The sequence below is a fragment of the Macaca thibetana genome, chromosome 18 (assembly GCF_024542745.1).
Source record: "Macaca thibetana thibetana isolate TM-01 chromosome 18, ASM2454274v1, whole genome shotgun sequence".
Classification (NCBI taxonomy): Eukaryota; Metazoa; Chordata; class Mammalia; order Primates; family Cercopithecidae; genus Macaca; species Macaca thibetana.
The window spans coordinates 57,246,531-57,262,471 of NC_065595.1; the positions used below are offsets into that span (position 1 = coordinate 57,246,531).

The 15,941-nt window shown below is 44.1% G+C and overlaps 1 protein-coding gene across 8 annotated transcripts in view; it reads left to right on the forward strand.

Annotated features, from left to right (window-relative positions):
• The window catches only part of TMEM241 (transmembrane protein 241), a 163,726-nt gene that overhangs the window by 79,244 nt on the left and 68,541 nt on the right, over window positions 1–15,941 (forward strand). For 6 of the 8 annotated variants that reach the window (XR_007721298.1, XM_050767991.1, XM_050767992.1 and 3 more), the window contains 2 exons: window positions 2,157–2,226; window positions 6,202–6,295. Coding sequence is in view for 7 of the 8 variants with exons in the window: in XM_050767991.1 (XP_050623948.1) it covers window positions 2,157–2,226; window positions 6,202–6,295 (164 nt within the window). In the remaining variant the exon portion in view is untranslated. Of the gene's footprint in view, window positions 1–2,156; window positions 2,227–6,201; window positions 6,296–13,044; window positions 15,583–15,941 lie in introns of those variants that run through there. The other 2 variants (XM_050767986.1, XM_050767988.1) reach the window with 1 other exon arrangement.

Here is a 15,941-nt window from a genome sequence, read left to right on the forward strand (position 1 = left end):
TAGCTCTAGGGAAGGCAAGAGGTGATCAGGTCTTTCTGATAGTCTTGGTTTGGTAGTGCTTGCTATCTGCTGGGTGTGTTGGATATGGTGCTGACACACAACGGGTGCGGGGATGAGGAAAATAGCATCCCTACTCTCAAGGACTCACTAATTCTAGGAGGAGGGACAGGTGTGAAGTCAGCTAAGTGGTGTGTGAGAAACCAACGTGTGATGGTTTTAGCGATGGCTCAAAGGCAAGGGTTAGCTATTCTTATTTTGTCTCTCCCATTGTGGAGTCAGTTTTCAGGATTTGGATGGGGGTTATTATTTCCCAAGGACTGTGTTTTGTTTTGTTTTGTTTTGTTTTTTCTTTCTTTTCCTCCCTCCCAGTCTTCCTCTGACCACACTTCTGCTCTCTAGACCCCCTCCAAAGCCTGGGCTGGGCTATAAAAGCTGCCACGCGCCATGAGTCCCGTTCACCCTGCTGGAGCGTTTCTGATGAAAGACTGGGTGCTGAGAGGGGCACAGCCTGAGAGGTCTCAAGGTCCTGGGTTTCATTCGTCTCCCTCTCCGCCATTCCTCATTATCACACTGGCTGCGCTGCAGTTCCTCTCACACTGAGAGGGAAATTGGGAAAGGGCCAAGAGCACACAGCTGCCAAAGAGACGGAACACATTCTCCGTGGACATGGACAGACTCTCCCTCCACCTGCCTGAATGGAGGGCTCTGGCCACTCTCTAGGTCTGGGGTCCCCAGGACACCCTTGCCTATCACTCCTGTGGGGAAAGGGACTTCAGAATATATCCATGCTCTTCACACACTAAGTGGCACCTGATGTTGTCATTTACAAATTCCCTCTACCAACACAGGTCCCGGTTTGACAGTAGAGGTATTGAGAGGAATCGTGGCCGAAAGAGAACAAGAAGTCTTGTTGGGCTTCATGAAAACCAGATCCCAAGAAATCCCCTCCTTGTCGTTAAATACACACTCACTTGCAGAAACAAAACAAAGAAAATAACAGTCGTAATTTTAAAAAAACCTCCAGAGAAATCCAACTCAGAACTTTCCTTCCCAATAGATAGTTGAATCATTTGAGATTGTTTGGGTCTCCAAGAAAGCGTAGGAGCCCATCATGTCTTTTGATCTGAAACTCTTGATGAATAGCATAGTGGTGAAGGAAATGCTGCTGCCTGTGTGTTCCACTGCACACCTAATATACTAGCAATACTTAGGAAATTCAGCCCTCTCCCCACAGGCCCCCAGAACTGAGAGACAGGCTAAGGCCCAGGGGTCTGGAAGACCAGGCTCTCCAAGGGGTTCAGAAATTCCAGATTTGGAAGACTCAAGCTATCTGCTGTGGAAATGCTTAATTCCTTTTCTCCGGACATTTTTGGAAGGATTTCTGCTTTTTTAATCTCCTGACTTTTTGTTTGTGACCAAGTTCAAATTCCAGAGAGGGAAACGGCCAATATGTGTGATTATTTCCTCTTGCACCAAGTGGAACTAAAGGAATGAACTTACTTCACAAGAAATAAATGTACCCTTTGGACCTCAAACTAAAATGAATTTGCACAGTTGGTCTGGCCCCCGTGCTGTTCTTGCAGTCATTAAACATGAAAATGAAAAAAAAAAAAAAATGTCAGGGCAGTGCATTCATGACCTTTTTTTAGATATGAGGCAGAAAAGAAGAAAAGAGCCTTGAAAAAGATTCTTTTATCCTGCACACTCCCTTGTGCAGGGTTGACTGCCCAGTAGAGAGGAGACAGCCTAAGGTTTGGATTGACTGGAGTTCACATTCTGGCTCCATAGTTTAAGAGTTGTGCAATCTTAGCCATGTTCCTTAACTTCTCTGAGCCTTAATTTAAATGGGCATAATAGAACCTCACAGAGATGTTACTAAGATTGAAAGAGATACATACATAAAGATTTTAGCATTGGGCCCTGCACAAGGCATGCTCCCTAAATGGGCATTATTATTATCATCTCATCATACTGTTACTATCATGATAAGATAATGTCAGTAACAGAATCCCTGGGAATGCTGGAGTGAATTCAATGCCAGGGGACTGAAAGCATAGGACTGCTAAAGACGCCCTCCTTGCATTTCCTGGGGCGACGGGGCAGAGGGGCATGTGAGGCCTCATGGGTCACTGTTTCACCATTGCTGTGCCCCTCAGGTGATCTCTTCAGTGTCCTGGACTTCCCATTCCTGTACTTCTACAGATTCCATGGCAGCTGCTGTGCCAGGTAATCTTAAGCTCACTCATTTGTATGCTTTCTGTGCTGTCTGCTGTGTCTTCCTCTCTGTGAAGTTCAGGGTCACTGCTGGTGCCTGAGTGAGTGGCAGGAGAGAGTGGTGGTGGGTGCAGGTGAGGAAGCAGTCATTATGTCACCAGCAGGCTGTCACTTAGCACCTTTAGATGCTCAGGGCCAGCTTGGGCCCTGCCAGGACCCCTGGCCCATGGACGTGCCTCTGCCAAGACAGTGGTTTTCACACCTGCTCTAGAGCTAGGATTCTCCCACTTTTTTCCCCCTCCACAAGCAAATCTCACATAGAACTCCAATCTATAAAACTGATGAAATGGATCCAGTTCAAGGGAAGATTTGGGTTCAGAATCCCACCTGCTCAGCTTTCCCTTTGGCCTCCTTCTTGCTCCTTAAGGCAACCTCCAAAATAACCTCCACCAAACCCAAAGATTCTGGGAATTAGATTTTGGAAACTGATGGCTAAGAGATGTCTAGACAACAAGGTGATCATTAGTGCTTGGTCTTGGGAAGGACTCAGGGATATAGGCCAGTTGGAGGGCTACATCTGAACACACGGAAGTGTATCCTCACCTTCTCCCCATGTCCTGCCATGATCACCACTTCGCTTGACCTCATCATGCCAAGAAGTGGAAAGGCCCAAAGCATGTGTGGCATCCTGATGTGGTAGAAAGACTGACCCGGGTTGAACCCCACAATTGCCGTTGCTAATTGTCTGATCTTTGGGTCTTAAGCTTCGTGCCAGGGCCAGTAAATGGTGGTCATTATGATGATCTACTCAGGTTGACTGTAAATACAATGTCAATAGATCATGAAGAATTGCTATGTAAAAATCAGGCCACCTGTTCCCACACATATCAAACAGTGCCTTGTGAAGCAGTGGTTCTTTACAATGTTAAAAAGCTGCTATGTGGCTAGTGGGTATGTCCTGCTCCTCTGGTGTGTTTGGGCCAAAAAAAAGAGAATCAATATTACAGAGTTTGTTTCTGCATTTGAACCTTGGAATGATTTATTTATCACCCTCAGAAAAATTTCAGGAAAACACTGACACAATTCACTCTCCTAGTTCCTGTCAGTTGGTTAGGCCTTGCCCGTTAGCTGGGATCACATGGCATGAGTCTTCATGCTGGGCGGGCGGCTGCGGACTTGTTTCTCTTTGAGTCTGGTTATTTGGCAGCATGGGCAAGCAGGGTGTACCCGGGAGGTCAACCATTGTTTGGTTATTTGGAACAGAGCAGCACAGTTCACAGCCCATTGATGTTGGCTTTGTGGGGTGACAATTGGGCTCTATTTCTGCCCCTTTTAATCTGTAACTTTCTCATAATGCAACATGATAAATCAGGGTTTTGTTTTATTCTAAAGATCTGGAAATCTCTATTTGAATTGATGTGACTCTGTTACATTTTACCCATGCTTCTGTACAGAGCTCAGCCTCTTTGAGGAATGCATTGGTTTTCCCTGTGTCGTTCGGAGGCTCCACCATATCTCACACTGAGCATTGTCACCTGCAGGAGGTTCTGGGGGAGCTCAGGAGGGGCATGGTAGCCATAGCCCAAAGACCCCATTAACAGGGAGTCTCCTGCTCCCAGATTTCCTTCATTTCTGGGAGCCTCCCTCTGCTTTTCAGGTCTGCCTCCCTAGCAAGGGGTAGATGGGCTGAAAGTGCAAGGAGAAAGATAAGAGATCCATGAGTAATGTAAAAATGAGTCACAGACATAGAAGTCAAGCGATGGAAAAGAGCCCCAGATGCTTCCAGAAGCCTGTCAGTCACAAACCTGCACGAGCTTGTCCTGGCCCAGAGTCTGCACTGAGAGGACAGGTCAGCATGGAATCATGCCACCCCTGTGGCTAGAGGCATAGAGGAGAGGGAAAGACTCAAGGGAAAGGAAGTCTGGGAGGTTGGGCAGGCACCTGTGAAGTTGTTACTTCCTTGGATGCAGAGGTGGGAGCCACCAAGAGGAGCCTGGAGCACTGCTACCTCCCTTTTCAGCCCCACCCTCATGACCACCAGTGCCTGGCACATCTCACTCTTTGTCTAGCTGGTCAAGAACACATTTCCATGAAGCGTCACGTCTTCCCCAGTTGTCCTGCCTCCAAATGCCAGGAAGAGTTTAGAGCTCGCTTTGCTTTCGCCCTGGCCACGCAGTGGCACTTTTGAAAATAGTTCCAGCACAGGCAACTACATCTGTCCACTGCTGTGCCAGCGCCCTTGCTGGTCCAGAGATCTGAAGAGCCATGGAGACCTGTATTCTGATTGTACCTGTGCCCCAGTTTCATTGTTAATAAAGTGAGACTTTGGGGCTAGGTAATCTTACTGTTCTAAAAGCCTCTGGTTTCCATTAAGATAGGATGAGGACCGCTATGATTATTTCTACTTTAAGGAAACTGAACCTGAGACGAAAAGGTGGGAAGGGGGATTTGGTTAAGGTAACGAGGGTCAGTAAGCACAGCAAGGAATAGAAATCCAGGCGCTGGGTGTGATTGGGTAGGCCTGCTGCTTACCCACGGGGCCTCTCTCCCTTTTGGGTGTGAGTAACTTGACATCTTAATCCATAGCTGTTCAGCCTCCCATGACTGCTGATGCAAATCAGAACAAACTTTGCAGGTCATCAGGACCAAACAGGCTGAAATCACACAGGGGAAACCTAATGCCTATCTTTAGTCCTGCCCCAAGAATGTGGCTGTGAACTAGTCTAATCTAATGAAGTGAAGATACACATTTCTGTGACATTTGGCCTTAGGTGTGTTCAATTCAATTCAACCTGCTTCCAATTCAACCTGACAAGCATTTAGTTAATGTGTACTGTAACTGAGGCACCATGTTAGGCTCTGTTGAAAATACAAAGAGCAGCCCAAGATTGGGCCTTTCCTGCTCAGAGTTTAGGATCTGCATTGGAGCTGCGCACCAGTGCCTGTAATAAGGTCAGATGGAAGTGTGGCTGTCAAGGGTCGGAGATGCAAATGAAGTACAACTCACAGTACTTGCCTCTCTAGCTTGGAGTTACAACTCCAGTCATATCTCTTATTTTGCAATTTTCAAGTTCAAGTAACAGTCACACTGAAACCACTACTTGCACATATTTGCAAGAAGTCAACCTTTCTCCCTCTCTCTAACACACACACACACACACATACTGTCTCTCACACACACTCACACACACACACACACACACACACACACACACCCCCTCTTCCCCAATTGTCCTGCCTTCAAATGCCAGGAAGCATTTGGAGCTCCCTTTGCTTTGGCCCTGGCCACACAGGGCACTTTTGAAAATAGTTCCAGCACAGGCAACTATGTCTCTGTCCACTGCTATGCCCTTGCCCTTGTCGATTCAGACTTCTGAATAGCCCCAAGATGCTGCCCCTTCCTCAGGTTCCCATGAGTGGGGATCTTTCCATTCATACACATGTGTAGGCATCATTTCCAAAGCATACTTCCTATGGCAGGACGGCCTGGTTTGGGGGCTTCTGGCTTCAGCCATATGTGTCACTGAAGCCAGCCTTCCGCTTCAGATTCTGATGAGCCTGGAGGCCAGTTCAGACTCTCTCTTCTCATATGGTGAGTTTCCCTTTGGAAGTCTTTTCGAGCCAGTTTGTCTTGCTTGAAAAAAAGTTAAGTACCTTGCCAAGCACCAAAACTCCAGAAGTTCTATGGGAAGGAACAGGAGGTGTCGTCCTCCACCTTTATTTTTGTTTCATGATTTAGCCAGAGACCTCCGAAATTTCTTTGCACCATTCCTCTCACCAACAAAATCCTCTTTCCTTAGAAAAACAGAGCTTAATGACTTTAAAAAATTTTTTATTTTCATCCAGAGATCACAGATCTAGAAAACACACATGAGGTAGAGGTTGCATAATAATTTGAAATTGACTGGTAAAATGTAGCAGAAACTAGTCAGCCATTGGCTAAGGGAAGACAAGCCTCACTAACAAAAGAATCTTTTCTCCTTCCAGTGGATTTTTGGGATTCTTTCTCGTGTTCAGTACAGTGAAGCTAAAAAGCTATCTGGCCCCAGCGCAGTGTGCAGCCTGGATTTTCTTTGCTAAGGTAAGAGACGAGAGGGGTGGGAAATTCTCAAGCGCCTTTGTATCCAGAGATCTCAGCACCTGGGTAATGTGAAGCTGTTTGAGCTTCATGAGACCACTTCTAGGCACTGTCCCTGAGCCTGATCCTTCCTTCATTCAGGTAATGATTTCTGAGGCCTACTCATTTTATCAACGTGGCATATTTAATCTTTCTCACAGTCCTGAGACATGAGAGACATTCAGAGAAGCAAAATGTGATCTGTGTGTAGTAAAAAAGTGGTCAGTAAGAACTATCTCTGAGTGTCTGTCCTCAGATGTAGTATTTAGCCTGAAGATACTACAGAACAGCTATTTAAATTTATTCAGAAATCAAAAGGAAACCATGTTTAAAGGTTTAAATAGCCAAAACAATGTTGACAAAGATAAAGTTGGGGGACTTAAATTGTGTGATTTGAAAATTCAGTACTAAGCTAGAATAATCAAGGCATTATGGTATTGGTATAGGGATAGGCATTTATGATCAATTGATTTTCAACAAAGGTGCCAACCACAATGAGAAAAGGATTGTTTTTTCTTTTTCTTTTTCTTTTTTTGTTTTGTTTTTTGAGATGGAGTCTCACACTCTCGCCCAGGCTGGAGTACAGTGGCGCGATCTTGGCTCACTGTAACTTCCGCCTCCCGAGTTCAAGCGATGCTCCTGCCTCAGCCTCCTGAATAGCTGGGATTACAGGCGCACGCCACCACGCCCAGCTAATTTTTGTATTTTTAGTAGAGATGGGGTTTCACCATGTTGGTCAGACTGGTCTTGAACTCCTGACCTGGCGATCCACCCGCCTCGGCCTCCCAAAGTGCTGGGATTACAGGCGTGAGCCACCACACCTGGCCAGGATTGTTTATTCAACAAACAGTGTTGGAGCAATCAGATATCAACATACAAACCAACCTACAAATAAACAATCTTAGATCCTTGCTTGACATCATTAACTCAGAATGAATCACAGACATAAATGTAATACCAAAGCTGGAAAACTATTAGAAGAAAACACAACAAAAAGCCTTAATGGCCTTGGGTTTGGCGGATTCTTAGATATGACACCAAAAGCATAAATCATAAAATAATTGATAAATTGTAGTTTAGTTTATTTAAATTAAAACCTTTTACAATTCAAAAACACCATTAAGAAAATGAAAAGGTAGGCTGGGCGCGGTGGCTCACGCCTGTAATCCCAGCACTTGGGGAGGCCAAGGCGGGCAGATCACGAGGTCAGGAGATTGAGACCATCCAGGCTAACACAGTGAAACCCCGTCTCTACTAAAAATACAAAAAAATTAGCTGGGCGTGGTGGTGGGCGCCTGTAGTCCCAGCTACTCGGGAGGCTGAGGCAGGAGAATGGTGTGAACCCGGGAGGCAGAGCTTGCAGTGAGCCAAGATCATGGCATTGAACTCCAGCCTGGGCAACAGAGTGAGACTCCGTCTCAAAAGAAAAGAAAAGAAAAGAAAAGAAAAAGGTAAGCCACAGCCTAGGAGAAAATATCTGCAAATCATAATGTCTGATAAAGGAACTGTATCCAGAATATATGAAGATTTCTTATACCTCAATGAGATGACCTACAACCCAATTTAAAACTGGTCTAAAGGAAAGCAGTTTGGTGATTTCTCAAAAAACTTAAAACAGAATTACCATTCAAACCAGCAATCCTATTACTGGGTATATACCCAAAGGAATGTAAATTGTTCTACCATAAAGACACATACACCTGTATGTTCATCACAATGCTAGTCACAATAGCAGAGACATGGAATCAGTCTAAACGCCCATCAATGGTAGACTGGATAAGGAAAATGTGGCACATATACACCATGGGATACTATGCAGCCATAAAAAAGAAAGAGATTGGCCGAGCACGGTGGCTCACACCTGTAATCCCAACACCTTGGGAGGCTGAGGCAGGTGGATCACCTGAGGTCAGGAGTCTGAGACGAGCCTGACCAACATGGTGAAACCCTGTCTCTACTAAAAATACAAAAATTAGCCGGGCATTGTGGTGCACGCCTGTAATCCCGGCTACTCAGGAGGCTGAGGCAGGAGAATTGCTTGAACCTGGGAGGTGGAGGTTGCAGTGAGCCGAGATAGCGCCACTGCACTCCAGTCTGGGCAACAAGAGCAAAACTGCATCTCAAAAAAAAAAAAAAAAAAAAAGAATGAGATCATGTCCTCTGCAGCAGCATGGATGGAGCTGGAGGCCATTATCCCAAGTGAATCCACGTAGGAACAGAACACCAAAGAAGGGGGAATTAAACTTATAAGGGGGAATTAAACATTGAGAACACATAGACACAAAGAAGTAACAACTGACACCAGAGCCTACTTGAGGGTAAGGGATGGGAGGACAGAGAGGACTGAAAAACTACCTATTGGGTACTATGCTTATTACCTGGGTGATGAAATAATCTGTACATCAAACCCCTGTGACATGCAGTTTACCTATATAACAAACCTGGGCATGTACCCCTGAACCTAAAATAAAAGTTAAAAAAAAATACAAGTTAAAAATAAATAAATAGGCTGGGCACGGTGGCTCAGACCTGTGATCCCAGCAGTTTGGGAGTCAGAGGCGGGTGGATCACCTGAGGTCGGGAGTTTGAGACCAGCCTGATCAACATGGAGAAACCCCGTCTCTACTAAAAATACAAAATTAACTGGGTGTGGTGGTGCATGCCTGTAATCCCAGCTACTCGGGAGGATGAGGCAGGAGAATCACTTGAACCCGGGAGGTGGAGGTTGCAGTGAGCCAAGATTGCGCCATTGCACTCTAGCCTGAGCAACAAGAGCGAAACTCTGTCTCAAAATACTACTACTACTAATAAATAAATAAATAAAAATAATTAAGGCCGGGCGCGGTGGCTCAAGCCTGTAATCCCAGCACTTTGGGAGGCCGAGACGGGCGGATCACGAGGTCAGGAGATTGAGACCATCTTGGCTAACACGGTGAAACCCCATCTCTACTAAAAAGTACAAAAAACTAGCCAGGCGAGGTGGCGAGCGCCTGTAGTCCCAGCTACTCGGGAGGCTGAGCCAGGAGAATGGCGTAAACCCGGGAGGCGGAGCTTGCAGTGAGCAGAGATCCGGCCACCGCACTCCAGCCTGGGTGACAGAGCGAGACTCCGTCTCAAAAAATAATAATAATAATAATAATTAAAATGATAACGTTGAGGCCAGACATAGTGGCTCATGCCTGTAATCCCAGCACTCTGGGAGGCCAAGGCAGGTGGATCACCTGAGATCAGGAGTTCAAGACCAGACTGGTCAACATAGTGAAACCCTGTCTCTAGTAAACGTACAAAAACTATCTGGGCGTGGTGGCGCACGCCTGTAGTTCCAGCTACTTGGGAGGCCAAGGTAGGAGAATTGCTTGAACCCAGGATGCAGAGGTTGCATTGAGCCAAGATGGTGCCGCTGCGCTCCAGCCTGGGTGACAGAGCAAGACTCTGTCTAAAAAAAAAAAAAAAAGGATAATGATGATACTTATAAAAAATAAAACTGATCTAAACACATGAACAGATATTTGATAAAAGAAGATATCTAAATGGGTAATAAGTACATAGGAAGATGTTTGGCATCGCTAGTCATTAGATAAATGCAAATTGAAACCAGGATGAGATACCACACATACTACTGTAATTTTTTAAAAAGATACAGACAGTACCAAATGTTGGCAAGGATGTGGAGAAACCAGAACATTCATAAATTGCTGTAGGCATATATACAGCCACTTTCGAAAACAGTTTGCTAGTTTCTTAGAAGATTAAACATAAAGTGAATACAGCTTAGCAATTCTATTCTTAAGAATCTACCCAAGAGAAATGAAAATATATGGCTACAAAAAACTCATACGTGAGTGTTCTTATTAGCATTATTCATAAGAAACCCAAACTGGAAATAATTCTAAATGTCCATCAACTAGTGAATATATAAACAAGACACACACACACACACATACACAATTTGGAATACTATTCACTAATCAGAAGGAATGGGCTATTAATACATTGCTACAGCATGGATGAACCTCAAAAAGATGCTGAGCTAAAGAATCCAGTCGCAAAAGAATACATATAGTAGTATTCTGTTTGTATGAAATGTCCATAAAAAAGTAAATTTAGGCCGGGCACGGTGGCTCACTCCTGTAATCCCAGCACTTTGGGAGCCCGAGGTGAGTGGATCACGAGGTCAGGAAATCGAGACCATCTTGGCTAACACGGTGGAACCCCGTCTCTACTAAAAATACAAAAAATTAGCCGGGCATGGTGGTGGGCAGCTGTAGTCCCAGCTACTCGGGAGGCTGAGGCAGGAGAATGGCGTGAACCCGGGAGGTGGAGCTTGCAGTGAGCTGAGATCAGGCCACTGCACTCCAGCCTGGACGATAAAGCGAGACTCCGTCTCAAAAAAAAAAAAAAAAAAGTAAATTTATAGTCACAAAGTAGGACCAGTGGTTTCTTAGAGAAAGAAATCGACTGCAGATAGACTGGAAGGAAGTGTTTTGGCTAATGGAAACTTTCAAACTGAATTGTGGTGAAGGTTGCATCATCTTTTAAGTTAATTTATTAAATTTGTTCATTAACAATCATTACACTTTATAATAAGTGAATTTTATGGCATGGAAATCATCCCTGAAAGCTGTAAAGTAATAGTGCTCAAAGCATAATGCTTAAATCCTGTGTTTTAGGATTTAGGACATTTTTTTTTCCTGTGTATATGACTTTACCTATTTGACCACTAGTTTCAAGTCTCTTTTTCATTTATTGTATTTTTCTTTTCTTAAATTCTGAGGGAGGTTTATAATTTTCTCCTCAATACTTAATTCAGAAGAGGGAGGATTTTTAATTGGCTGCTGTGGTTTAATGCAAATTCTTCTTAAATAAAAATTGGATTCAATGAGCCATTAAGATCTATCTCTTCCAGCCTCGGGTACATCAAGCAATCTCCCCTCTCTCTCTCTCTTTTTCCTATTTGAAAATAAGCTCGTGATCCTCCGTGGCAGAATATGTATCCATTCTTTGGACCACCTACACATCAAAACGTGCTGACATTTGAAATACAACAAAATTGTTCTTAGCAATACAGCATTCCCATGATGTCATTGTGCCTACACTGGGTGCCAGCATGTTCAGAAAGTGACTCAGAAGGATGTTTCAGTGGTGCCAGAGGAGAATCGCGATTATATGAAGATTCAAAAATACACAGGGAGGGAGGTCATTCAGGGGGCCGAGGGGCTTTCTTCACTGCTCCAAAAGGACCCACTTTGGGCTGTTTTTGAAGATATTACATCAGCTTCATCAGTTCCAAGTTCTGAGAAAAGGCATCCATGTCTCTCTCTGGTCCTCACCTGTTTTCAGTATCTTCCTTAGATCTGAGAATACTTAGCATGCGAGAAAAGTGCCTTTGAGGTCACTTTATGTTGTTATCACTATTATTATTTTTTTCTCTCTGGGAATTTGAGAAAAAATTTAAGAAGCCAGAAGTATTGGAATATTTAGCAAATCTTTAAAAACTAATCTCTTTAAAAACTAATCTCTCATTTTGGTAAATTTGGGCATGTGAAATCTAATGGCATCTTCATAAAATCTCGGGATCCCTTCTCACATATGATGTAAAGCACTCAAGCAGAACAAAGCCAACAGATTGAAGAGAAGTGCAGGGATGTGTGTAGACGTGTAAGGAAGATGTGGTGTGTGTGAGTTTATAGTTTTCTTCTAGTCAGTTTCTCCAGCAGATTTCAATCCTCACATGAGAATTCTGCCTGGATTGGATAGTGTCTTGTCTTACTCTTGTTAACTTCAAACCGACTTGAGTTCTCAGCATCACTGGGAAGAAGCAGCGGAGATCAGAGTAAGTTTATGTGGCGCAAAAGCTAGCAGGGGAGAAGCTTCCCTGGACGTCAGTGGCAACGCTCATGGGGCCTGAGGAGCCAGCCTGTGCTCCTCCTTTCAAAGCTGCCTCTGTAAGATCACTTTCTTTTTTCTTTTCTTTTCTTTTTTTTTTTTTTTTTTTTTTGAGACGGAGTCTCTCTCTGTCGCCCAGGCTGGAGTGCAGTGGTGCAATCTTGGCTCACTGCAATCTCTGTCTCCCGGGTTCATGCCATTCTCCTGCCTCAGCCTCCCGAGTAGCTGGGACTACAGGCACCCGCCACCACGCCTGGCTAATTTTTTTGTATTTGTAGTAGAGACGGAATTTCACTGTGTTAACCAGGATGGTCTTGATCTCCTGACTTCGTGATCCACACGCCTTGGCCTCCCAAAGTGCTTAGATTACAGGCGTGAGCCACCGCACCCAGCCTGTAAGATCACTTTCTTCCTTTAAAGCTGATGCCATAATTGCTGCCACCATCTCATGTCCCGAAGACAATGACAGGCAGAAAACCCAGCCTTCGTCTGTTTTTTCTATGGCCCTGCAAAAATAATTGCTCGTAGCTTGCTCAGAATAAGTCTCTTGATTTGGTTTCATTTGTATTTTCCATTGGTAGAATTTCATCTTTCATATACACAGGACCAAGATGAAGGTGGCCCTCACTCTTGGGCCGTGCAGTGCTAGGTCGGTGTCTGAGTGTGAACAAGTACCTCCTCAAATGCTGCAGCCTAGGCACCTCACTTGCCTCTCCTATCCCTTCCCTAAAACTATGTCAGAATGTACTGCTGGCCTGAAACAGCCGGCAACTCCATGGGATTTAAGATATACTCGATTCTCTCTCTCTCTTTTTTTTTTTTTTTAGAGACCAGGATCTCTGTATCTCCCAGACCAGGGTGCTGTGATGCGATCATGCAACTGTATCCTCAAACTCCTGGCCTCAAGCAATCTTCCTGCCTCGGCCTCCCCAGTGGCTGAGACTATAGGCATACACCACCATGCCAGGCTAATTTTATTTTTTTGTAGAGATGAGATCTTGTTATGTTGCCCAGGCACTAGAGTCTTACAGTTTAGGTGGTACTAGAAATGTCCTGGGCAGTGATAGGAGAGAGGCATACAGGGAGGCTCTAGTCTTTTCCATGAGGTGTGTGGTAGAGAGACTGGGATTTCAGGGGGGAAAAGGAAAGGAAGAAGTACTCACTGTTTGACTTTGGTCGCTATTCGCTGAACCCCTTTGCTCTGGTCTGAGTGTTTATGTTCCCCATTAATACGCTGAAATCCTAAGCCCTATGGTGATGGTAGTAAGAGGTGGGGACTTTGGGAGATGAGTAGCTCATGAAGGCAGAGCCCTCATGAAGGGCATTAGTGTCCTTGTAAAAGAGGTCCCGGAGAACTGCCTTGCTTCTTCCACCCTGAGGACACGGTGAAAAAGTGCCATCTCTGAGACAGCAGCCCTCACCAGACGCGGAATCTGCAGGGGCTGTGATCTTGGCCTTACCAGCTTCCAGAACTGTGAGAGACAAATCTTTATTGTTTGTAAGCTACCCAGCCTATAGTATTTTGTTATAGCAGCCCAGATGGACTAAGACACCCTGTAATCCTCCGTTGTTTCATCCGTAAAGCAAGGAGTCTGAACTAGAAAGATATCCAAAGATAGCGCAAAAACATTATAATGATAACAAGCTCTGACGGTGTTGACTATTGTATCTGGTATTCAAGACTAAATGCTAATCACATTTACATTCAATTGTAGCATTATATAATGATCTGCTAGGAACTATATTATTAATTATCAGGGCCTACTTAATAAAGCATTTGCCAGATTTAAAAATTATGTAATAGACTGATTAAAATAGAAAATATACAGCAATCTGACCTTCTTTCACCCCTGTCTCCAAATTCTGCCTTCTCTTGTGGATGATTGTGTTGTAAATGCTACAAGCAGTTAACCGGATTGTTTATCCCTCTTTTTGCTTTGTTTGGACAGTCAGAATTTATACGTATAGGCTGGGTGTGGTGGCTCATGCCTGTAATCCCAGCACTTTGGGAGGCCAAGGCAGGAGGATTGCTTAAGGCCAAGAGTTCAAGACTAGCCTGGGCAACATAGCAAGACCCTATTTCTACAAAAAAGTTTTAAAAAATTAGCCAGGTATGGTGTCTTGTACCTGTGGTCCCAGCTACTTGGGAGGCTGAGGCAGAAGGATTGCTTGAGCCAGGAGTTTGAGGCTGCAATGAGCTACGATTACACTACTGTACTCCAGCCTAAGCCACAGAGTGAGACCTTGTTACACTTATGGCTTGGGATTTTCCTTCCCGTTGCTCCTTAGGATGGAATGCTGTTCATACTGTCAAAGTGAAAGATGGGCAAAGCCTTCTTATATATGGTCCCATGTAAGTCCTAGCACCTTGAGTGCATTGTGGGTGCGGAAGTTGGGCACAGAATCAAGGATCCGGGGGGACATATTGCAAAATTAGAAAATGCTAGAACCTGCGATCCTAAGTGCTTCAAAGCAGAATATATGAGATAATGTATGTGAAAATGTCTGGGGGGTGCAAAAGTGCTCTGCAGACACAGAGCATTATGTAGAGTCACACGGACCTAGACCAAGACTTAATTTTGATCCAGCTTTTGAGTCTTGTCTGCCACTTTCTAGGTGTATGAATCATTTTTTCTCATCTGTAAACAATGCAATAATAATGTCTGTGTTATTGAGAGGATTAAATAATATGTAGACAGCCCTAGATTAATGAGAGTCTGCAGTTGGCAGGTCTTCCTTGACTCCATCAATCTGCTGTTTTAATTCTCTCATGAAATTCACCAGTGATTTCCTGGGTTTGAATTTACTGTTTGTATTCACTAGTTCTAGGTAGTGAATTTAGTTGTGGACTGTCTATTCTAGACACTGCTCAGAATTCAGCGTGCATGAGGACAAGGTCTCTCACAGCATATTTAATCAGTTATTGTCTCACAAAAGAAGCAATTGATGCATCATTCACAATGTTTTTAAACCTATATAAAGAGTCATTGATTCAGAACATTTGCTCTGCATGTGAAAATGTATGTTTGGTGGTTTCCATGGAGACCACCCTGCTGGCTGTTCTGTGATCACTCACCGGCCTTAATTATACACTGGAACTGCCAGGGATCCTTCAAAGCTGTCTCCATAACAACGCCTCCTGGTGGGTAACATGACCGCCATCCCTGACCATGTTTCCCATATAGGAGTTTCCTGTAAGAGTCAAAAAGAGTCAGCTGGTAAATTTCAGCCTCTGTTTGATGTACCCTTATGAAGATCTCTTAGCTGCCTAGGAATTTTTCTGAGTTTCAACTGCCTATCTCTCCTGCTATTTTTCCGGGTTTCAGGAGCTTGGGTGAAGGTAATAGCAAGGCCTAATGTCTTTCTTTCTTCAGTGACGTGTTAACATGTGTCTTGATCTATTGCCACGATATCGAGCTAAGAAGGAGTCTTGGTTATGTCACTTTACTGGATAAAATTAAACCTGTTTGAAATATACGATGAACTCATGAAAGTGTTGTCAACAGGTGTTATTAAGATTCCATGTTCAGAATTTTAGAATGTCTCAAAGACCATTGGTAAAACTCTCGATGTTTCTGGTGGAATTATGAGAAAAAGATGAATTTTTCAAAATGTGGAATTACACAGATTTCATGACTTCTAAATAATGTAATTTTTTACCCTTCACTAATTTTTTGAGATACATTTGTAGGGAAGTTTCAAGGCTTAACATTGACTCATACCT